The sequence below is a fragment of the Saccostrea cucullata genome, unplaced genomic scaffold (genome assembly GCF_032062105.1).
Source record: "Saccostrea cucullata isolate Sc308-1 unplaced genomic scaffold, CSIRO_AGI_Scuc_v1 ctg1952, whole genome shotgun sequence".
Lineage (NCBI taxonomy): Eukaryota > Metazoa > Mollusca > Bivalvia > Ostreida > Ostreidae > Saccostrea > Saccostrea cuccullata.
Window position 1 is genome coordinate 25,333 of NW_026937019.1, and position 10,306 is coordinate 35,638.

Sequence of the window (10,306 nt, forward strand, 5' to 3'; positions counted from 1 at the left end):
TTGGCACTGGGCTGCCATAAGGGGACATCAGTGTTTTACAAACACATGTTATTTTAAATCAAAATCCAAAATTTAATGACCTTGAATATATGTAATCAAGGAACAGACCTTTATATTTTTGTATATTTGATATCAAAACTGAAAAGTTTAAAAAAAAAATAAGCAATCCTTTTGATAAAAAAAAATCTGAATATTGCCTTAGTTCTTGGTAAGATAATTGATAAAAATTTAAACAATGTAGTGATAATTTTTTTATTTTCCCTAAAATCTCTGATCTCATAATTCCTCCTCCTCCTCCTCTTGCCTGATGGTTTCCTTCAGTAGAGAGTCCGCGTCTTTAATCCTAAATAACACCGGTATATGTTCCAGTGCCGAGTTTGTGGTCTGTAGGAACTGTACCCAGTCTTGTAGGGATTCTTTACTAGAGTCACTTGTTATACACATAGCGTACACCGTACCGTCCTCCTGTTCGTGGACAGACTTCTTGGGGACTAGAGCTGTCTGTTCCTCACCAGAGAGGGGGGTTGTGAAGTCAAACATGTCTGTAAAATAAATTGTAAATTGTACATATTTTTCATTTCAAGTTGTATTTTCTTGTAAAGACTATAATTAAGGTCCTATAGTAGTGAGTAAGTAAGTATTAAAAAGTCAGTAAAAAGATGTAAATGGCTATAAGCCATCTGCTCACGAATTCAAGCATTTATTTTCAAAATCAAAACCATCTTGGTAATTCACATACAAATTCTGTTCTCATTCAAACGCCCTCATTTCCAAATTCATAATAAGCTAGCTCCAGAATGAGATACCTAGCTATGTTTGCTAAACTTACAATTACCTTAATTAACTGAACAGACACACCTTTGTTTGAATATATAAAAGTCTGATCTGTCAGTCAAAATCTTTGAAAGTATATATTAAAAAATTAAGAATATTATCCTTGTTTTCAAATCTTTTACATAACTTCATATTTAGAATTCTGGTAAGATAATCTATTTAAGTACACATGTACCCTACCTTCTACATCCTCTTCCTCGAGGGCTTTATAATAGTCAGGGTCGTCTCTCGTTATTTCGCCCTCTGGGTCCGTTTTGAGGAAGAAGACTTTCTGACAGACTTTCCTGAGATAGACATAATGTTCCCCCTCCACTATGATGGGTTTAGATGATGGATGTCGGGAGAGCAGTTCCCTCTGTTTAGGACTCTGGGCACTGGCTATAAACTTACCACTCCTTATTGATGAGGTCTCACCTTCTTTTGAATCCTAACAATATTCAACATAATGTCTTATCTTAAATTCTGCAATTGTGTCAGAAAAGGAGAAAATGTATGGTTTAACACTGAAATAAAATCCCCAATCCATGAATATACTAGACAGAGGACTAAGGTAGATTTGTTCAAATCTAGGCTATCAAGCATAAAAATTATGAATTTAAAATTGTGAAAGTCATAACATGTTGCGGTAAACAAAGCTTAGCTGTAACACTTTTTAAGTAATCTGCAAAATACAATTGAACTTCATTATCTTGAGCACTGATATCTCTGGGACCAGGGATACCGTATAAGCAGAATTTTTGGCGAGGATTTAATTTTGGCATTATTAGCAAGGGTCCCAAGATCGCTAAAATTGGATATCGCTAAAAATTAATTGCGCTTTATTTGTAATAACTTCTTTAGTGAGCTTTTGAAAATCGCTAAACTTACATCTCGCTAAAAATAAAATACCAGTTTTTAAGGTCAAATCGCTAAATTTGTGTCTCGCCAAAATTTCCACTTATACGGTATGTCAAAGTGCCTTGGCAGTCCCAACCTCCATTTCTTTAATTTTTTACCCCTGTTATCTCAAATATCTTGAAAATTAATCTGGGTGGAGTTTGCATTAACCAGGGGCTGTTTCACAAAAGAACTTACAACTGAGGCATAAAACTTCAGTTTATTGTAAAATTTTGCAAAATTAATTAGTTTGTTAAAAATTGCTAGCATAAAAGTAGCTTTCTATATACATGTACCAAGCCATTTTCTATTTAATATACATGAGGGAATTATAAGCAGTTTTAAATTTTGGTCTTAATTTTTTTGGTCAAATCAAATCCCAGGTTTGACTGTACATAGAGGTATTCCATTGTAAGTAAAGAAGTCCAACATTGTTAAGGAATATCATTTCTAAATCAATCAAATGAATCTAATCTTAAATCAATTAAATGAATATAATTTTTGAATCAAATATATTTTTTATCTTTGAAGCAACTTAATGCATATCATTTGTTAAGTAAACTTACATTCACAACTGTAACCTTGGTTTCCAAATCAAAACTCATTCTCTTGAGAGCCAGGACAGCCAGCTGTATGGGGTCCTTAGGAGGGGGTCGGGGGATGGGCCAGGGGTTCATGTACTTAAACTTGGGCATCCAATACAGCATCCTCAGGAACCGGGTAAAGACTTTGGATCTTTGGGAAAATCTGGATATTATCATACTGCCGAATTCTTCATCTGGTATAACACCTGTGAATATAGATGATGAATAGATGATAAGTGCATTCATTCTTTGTTGCAACTTCTACACTGTATGAATTTTAAATGATGAAAAAATAACATTGTGAAACACAACTATTTTTGTCTTAATGACTTAATGCAGACTTTTTAAAAAAAGTCTCTGAAATAACTGAAGCTCTACTGGTTTGTACTTATTATATAGCAAAGGAGGAGAAAAGTACTTAAGCAGTTGGGAACTGAAACTTTACAACAGCAATAAAGAGAATAATATGATCCTTGATTAAGTCTCATTATGTTCTTAGTGTAGTCACTGTCTACTTGCATGCCACATTATATAATAATCAGACTAAAACTGTATTTGGAGTAGCATTTTGAGGGTATATAACAGAAATTTCTATTTTTAATAACCACGGCAACACCATTCATCAAAATCAAAAACCGCTACACAGAATTATGTATCTTAATGTAGTCTACTTGTGTGCTAAGTTACATTGAAATCAGACCAAAACTGTAGGAGGAGTAGCATTTTGAAAAAAAATTTACAGAAATTTCTATTTTTAGTAACCAAGGCAACACCGATCATCGAAATCAAAAACCGATACACAGAATTATGTATCTAAGGGTAGTTTACTTGTGTGCCAAGTTATATTGAAATCAGACCAAAACTGTAGGAGGAGTAGCATTTTGAAAGAATTTTACAGAAATTTCTATTTTTAGTAACCAAGGCAACACCGATCATCGAAATCAAAAACCGATACACAGAATTATGTATCTTAGTGTAGTTTACTTGTATGCCAAGTTATATTGAAATCAGACCATAACTGTAGGAGGAGTAGCATTTTGAAAGAATTTTACAGAAATTTCTATTTTTAGTAACCACGGCAACACCGTTCATCGAAATCAAAAACCGATACACAGAATTATGTATCTTAGTGTAGTCTACTTGTGTGCCAAGTTATATTGAAATCAGACCAAAACTGTAGGAGGAGTAGCATTTTGAAAGAATTTTACAGAAATTTCTATTTTTAGTAACCACGGCAACACCGTTCATCGAAATCAAAAACCGATACACAGAATTATGTATCTTAGTGTAGTCTACTTGTGTGCCAAGTTATATTGAAATCAGACCAAAAATGTAGGAGGAGTAGCATTTTGAAAAATTGTTTACAGACAGACAGACGGACAGACAGACAGACAGACGGACGGACGACGGACGCATTACCATCGCATAAGCTCTTCTGGTCTCTGACCAGTAGAGCTAAAAATTAAATAATAATAAAAATAGATAATTTGAAAAACATCAGTTTACTCTGACTTATCTATTTATTCATTCTAAGTTTTAATATAGAAATAAAAAGTAGAAAGCTACCATTATCAAACATTTTTGTTAATATCTGCAGTGCAGCATCCTGTTGCCGTGGGAATGGTGTAAATTCAGCAGCAATCTTAGACGTAGGTAGATACTTCCCCTCCGGAAATATACTGAATATCACCTTGTAGACTTCCAGATTATACTGCAGTTCATATTCCTCAAGTTTACCGAGGGCTAATTCTCCAAACTCTATATGCCCTCTCATGTACAGTCCTGCATTCAGTTTGTAAATCTTAACAGCAGTGTTGAAAGTTTCCTGGTTTTTTTCACCACTTTGTTCCACTTGATTAAATATTCTATTCACAAACCTATCTGTCTTGCTCTCAAATGTGGCCACGTTGATTTTGTAGGGGATTTTTGCGACGATGTCGAGTTCTTTCACTTTATCCTCCACCAGTTTGGCGTCTATCTCCTTCTCCTCTTCATCTTCCTTACTTTTCTTTTTCACTTCTTTTCGGTTTTTAAATCTATTGTAGAACATTAACGACTTTGTCTGGTGATAGTTTCTAACACAGCTGTTCTGCAGTAAACTAAACGGAAAAAGAAGAATAAATATTAATTGAACATTAATACACTTACATGTCCAAAAATGTGTTTAAGAATCTTTTGATTAGAATCATACTGATTCTTTGTTCATTTTGTTATAGTAATACTATTCAGGTTGTAAATAACTCTTCTTTTTACAAGTACATTTATTACCCTTTCTACTAGAAAGTTTAAAATGAACAAGAGGCCCTTTAGCCACAATGCTTACCTGAGCACTGTGGCTCCCTAAGAAAAAGCATTAATCAGTTCAGTATTGAAAAGTTCAATTACATAAGTGGTCCAAACCTACCCCTAAAGGTGAAAGGGGGAGGGGGGTGTTGGAGGTTGATGATTTGAATCTACATGTGTACTACCTGAGGATGCTTCCATAACAATATGTCCAACCATTGCCTTAATAATCTTGCAAAGAAGATTTTTCTTATAGTGTGTAGTCCTTTGTAAAACTGATCATCCACTGTGACCCAACCCTACCCCCATTGATCATCCTCTGTGGCCTGTTCTACCCACAGGGGTCATGATTTTAACAAACATGAATAAACACTACATAATAAAGATTTCACTTTTTTATGACCCTGTAAATGAAGTTTCAGGGTTATATAGTTTTTGTCCCGTCCGTCTGTCTTTCTTTCTGTCTATCTGTCTGTCTTCTTGTCCGCAAACACTTTAACCTTGCCCATAACTTTTCAAAGGATGCAGGGATAGACATTAACTTTTCCATTCACTTGTCCTTCTGGCAAGTGAACTACAATTTTGACTTGTCTGAATGCAAAACTTGGTTGCCCAAAATTTTAAAGAAAAAATACCAGTTACTGTATCTTAATTTGTTACTGTAAATAACAAAGAGTTATACAAATTAATTTCTATTTAAAACTTAACTGCCGGGGGGGGGGGGGGGGGGGGGGGGGAAAAAAAAATCATTTTTCCATATGACGATGATGCTACATTTTGTAAATATATGTAAACAACTTTCCTGTCTTTAACTTTCCTGTTAACACACACAGCAATGCAGTGAATGCACTAATAATATTTCCTTACAATTTTTTTTTTTGCAAATTTAATCCCCCCCCCATGCTATTGAGGTCACACTTCAAGGAAAACAGTTACCATGTTTTGAATCAAAATACATCATGCATTGAGAACAACTGGTGTTCTTTATATTCTGTAAGTAAGTAAATAAACTATTTTATTATATATATTTCATAAGAATGTAACTTAAGTTCATAATAAGTTGTCAGACAGAGACTGTATTTTTTGAAAACTACAAAAGAAAACAGAATAACGAACCTGATTTATAAATAAAGGTACAGGCATGATCCAGAAACGCTACCGAGGAATTCCGAATGCAAAAACAATGTTAAGTTTTTGGCGGAAATCAACTGTTCAAATTATTGTTTTCTTTATAAACTAATGTAAGATTAAAAATTTTTTTCTATCAGGAATATCCACTTGCCCGATCGGACAAGTACATCGACGGTTTCACTTGCCTGAACTGATGATTTACTTGTCATGGGTAATCGGACAACCGTTAATGTTGATCCCTGGGATGGCACTATGGATTTCATTATTCACAGAATGATGTATTCCTGTGAAAAGACCTTTCTTTGGGTACCATCAAAATTTGACCTCTTGACCTTGGAATTTGACCTTCTTTCATAAAAAGATACCACACTTTAACCTTGTCCATAACAGCTAAGGCTTTCATACTTCACATTTGTATTGTGACAAGACCTGTAAGTGGGTATAAATATTTTTGAACTTTTGACCTTGACCTAAGAGTTTGACCCACTTTCTAAAATCTTTATCCTTGGCTATAACTTTTTACCAGTTAGAACTAGGGCTTTCATATTTCATAGTTGTATTCCTTGTAACAAGACCTTCCTTTGGGTATCAATACTTCTGACCTTTTGACTTTGACCTTTGAAGTTTGACATGCATTTAAGAAAATATAACCCTTGACATAAGTTGCCATAAAGGGGCATCAGTGTATCATAAACACATTTTGTTACCCCATGTTTTCAAAAGATTTTGTTTTCTTTTCAATTTTTTAGTTTATTTCTTTTTACGAAGGGGTGTGTGGATGGGGAATTAATTTTTGATTGGTATCAATGGAACCTTTTACTGAATCTACAAGCACCAGATATTTAACATTGATATTCATAATCAATGAAACTTAAATCTTACAAAGTGCTTCTCTTGCAGGTTTTTATGAACAACAGGAAGGGAAGAAAGGGGGTTCAAAGAAAAAGCTCTCTAACTTTTGACAGGTGCTCTACTAATCAATCTGTCTGGCTGACAGTGGAACAAATATTGAACAAATACCATTCAATCATTTGTCTCTTCCACAGATGACATTAACATTAAAATTGAAGAATCCAAAATATAATATATACTTGAAACATGTCCATAGGACATGCATGCTCCAGTGGTTAATGAGTGTATATTAGTAATGCATCATGAAATTTTGTATTAATGTATGAAATTTGATGAGAATATCTTGAATAGTTTCTTTATATTTGAGCTAAACACTAATTCAAGAAAACTTAGATCAAGGTCAAAGTTGAGCTAAATGCAAAATTTAGAAGTGAGGTCAAGGGAAAGGTCAAGGTCAAAGGAAAGGTCAAGGTAAACAAATATCATTTCAGTTGCATACCGGTAGATCTCATCAATATAGATCTATCAGCATAGGAAGTTTGATAAAATTATCTTGAATAATTTCTTTGAAACTAAGCTTTGAACTGAACTAAATGCAAAGCAGGATGATAGGATAGAATGATGAAGGATGAAAGGACAGAAGAGGAGTAGACGGGCTTTTGTCTACATCTGGATGCAGGCAAAAACCTGTCCACAGAATTTCCCTGCACATCTAGAATATTCAAAGTAGAACACCTGAGAGTAGTGGTCCTATACTGGACCTCCCCTTCCAGGTATCTATTTCCTGGTAATATGCACATCTACACATTGTGTCCTAAATACCTGCAAAAGAGATCGAATATTCAGTAGAGTGTACACCTTAGAGTAGGGGTCCTATACTGGACTCCCCGTCCACTTCTCCGAAAAGAATATTCAGGAGAACACCTTAGAAGAGGGGTCCTATGTTCGACTTGTAAGTCAGAAGTCCCTGATTGTGGCAAACTAAGATCTTATGCAGACCTCTGGATTTCTATCAATAAACCATTAATAAATGCACCTGGGGTTTTTATACATAGCGGGATATATACATCATTCTGATCTATAGGCACTCCCTATCTTAATTGTTTAACAAATTTACATCTTCTATACTAAAAGTAGATGCATTTTTTTTTTTAAACAATTAAGATAGGGAGTGTCAATGCAGCAATGCTCTGATCTATCATATGATGTACTGATAGAATTTCAGAGACCTGTGGATCTTACAGCCTGTACAATCAATAAAAGAGCAAATGACATCTCAATCTTTTTTTGTTCTACTTGATTAATACACACCTTGCATTTGCAACAAGAGCTTTTCTTTTCACTGCATGGCCAACATCTCTTGATAATAAATTTCGTAAACACGTCAAAATCTGTCTCTGTGTCATGATCTGTTCATAAGATAAAGATAATACCATCAAGTATGATACCATAAACAAATATTTCTTGTATAGAAATAGAGAATAATATCAACTGAATATACTGTAGCATCAAGCATGCTAAACTCTCTCACCTTTCATGGGCATCGAGGAATTTCGGTCTCGATTGTGCAATCGTAACTCTTCGGTCATTTCATTACATGACATTTGTTTAAAGGAAAATGACCGAGTAGTTGCGATTGACTGAACATGGTTTGGCTATTCAACGAAAATGTTGGTGTTGAGAGTAAAAACAGAGATCGAATAACACGTGCTCGAAATTCAATTAACTAAGTGATCTCTTTACAATATAAATGTTATAATTTCAACAAAAAAATAATTGGCTTGTACATATTAAAAAGAAATCTAGTCATTTATAAAATTAGCAAAAAAAAATAAAAAAAAAAAATAGCTATATTAAGTATAAGGAGTGATATTTGGGAATCATAACATTGTTCAATATTTGGTTTTCTTTTTCATTTTTTTTAAAGGGGTTGGCAGCAAAAATGAATAAAGTACATATATCCTAACTTGATCCACTTATACCTACATGTATATTAATTGAAATTTCCTTCATGTGGAGATATCAAAGACTTAATCCTTTCGATAAGCAAAATGTCCAGAATTAATTAAACCAATAAAACAAAACAATAATTAATTCATCAAATTTTATTTCAGTTGTAAACTTTAAAATGAAAGTACAATGTATAATTATTGATATTCATTACCCTTCTCTTCGCAGGCATGTAGAATAAAACATCGCCTTTCTTTAAGGCTCATGTTGAACAAAACTTTGACAAAAGAACAATATCTTAGAAACAAAGTTAATATCATTTACATTATAAAATACACATCTGATCAACATTAAAAAACACTCATTTCATTTTTACTACATTGTACATGTACATGGTACACGTACAAAGTAATTTAAAAACAAATTTCATCACATATAAAGAAGTGGAAAAAAATATTTTTGAATATGAGGCAGAATATATGGCAGTATAAACATGATAAATGTTAGAAATTTGAAAGCTTCTTAATTTCCTGTAATTTTGCTATCTATTACATAAATATAGATTTAATATCAACACATTAACTGAGGTAGAATCCTAAGAATGATACAAAATATGACTTACAATGTTAAAATATTGCATAATAAAAAATCTGCATCATCCACATTAAACAAAAAGGACATGGATGTCATGATTTTCATTGTACAGTTTTGCAATTAAACTATAAAAATACATCGATTTACAATTAAGAAATGTTAAAGGGTTTTAAATACTCAGAACACAAGGCAATAAATTCTCAACCCTAATCAGGAACCACTACCTCTGCTGAGACCTGGTTAAATCTGGTTAAAATTTATAAAAATTTTGAAGAATTAACTGTTGAGTTTCTCTGTCAAAATTGGTCTTCTGGTTGAAATTTGTAATACCAGGGTAATTTTGGAGAATACATGTAACTGTTGAGTTGTCAATATAAATCAATAAACAGGGAAGTAAAGCCAGTTTGACGTCTCTATTTCTGCTAACTTTATTTCTTAAATAAATGCCATTACTTTTAACCTCTACAGGCCCAAAATAAATCTGCTAGATTATGTAAATTTGTTTTGTAAGAGTTTGTTACAACAAGAAAATTCAATTGCAAAATGGACACTTGTTAAGAAGTTTGCAGGGGATCAAAAAAAATAACTTTTTAATATCCATTGTTTTATCTACATTCATACTAAACAAGTCTTACTGTATTTTGTATTTATGAAAAACAATTTTAACATCATTTAATAAAAAGGAATAATTGCATAAATTTAATCTGTTTCTTGCAAACTAGTTTTTAATAAATTTTCTTGAAATTAGACTAAGCAATGTAAAAAGAGTACATCTTGTAAATATTCATACAGACATGACAGAGAGATCATCAGACTGACATTACCTAAGAAACATTGCCAAGCATGAGGCATCTGTTCAACTGAAAAAAAAAATTGTTTGAAGAAAAATTAAATACCCCTTATCATAATCACACATTCACTGTACAACCAAAATAGAGCCATAGCTAGATCATAAATAAAGCCCTCTTCAGTCTGGGTCAGATTCATTGAGTACAGGTTGTATATAAATAGGAAATATTCATAAACATTTTAGCTCATTAACAACCAGAAGTCTCTGTCGAGACTGAAGCTCAACTGGTTTGTACTTATAGCAAAGGAAGAGAAAAGTACTTAAGCAGTTAGAAATTGAAACTTTTCAACAGCAATAAATAGAATAATGATCCTTGATTACGTCTCTTTATGTTCTTAGTGTTGTCTACTTG

At 33.0% G+C, this 10,306-nt stretch overlaps 1 protein-coding gene across 1 annotated transcript; it reads right to left on the minus strand.

Annotated features, from left to right (window-relative positions):
• Positions 1-233: 233 nt before the first annotated feature.
• Positions 234-8,186, minus strand: LOC134247065 (evolutionarily conserved signaling intermediate in Toll pathway, mitochondrial-like). Its single transcript, XM_062729403.1, has 6 exons — positions 8,092-8,186; positions 7,872-7,969; positions 3,861-4,393; positions 2,277-2,500; positions 1,015-1,261; positions 234-542 (listed from the first exon to the last, which is right to left on the minus strand). The coding sequence occupies exons 2-6, from the start codon at positions 7,964-7,966 to the stop codon at positions 277-279; spliced, it is 1,365 nt and encodes a 454-aa protein (XP_062585387.1). The 5' UTR covers positions 7,967-7,969; positions 8,092-8,186; the 3' UTR covers positions 234-276.
• Positions 8,187-10,306: the final 2,120 nt, after the last annotated feature.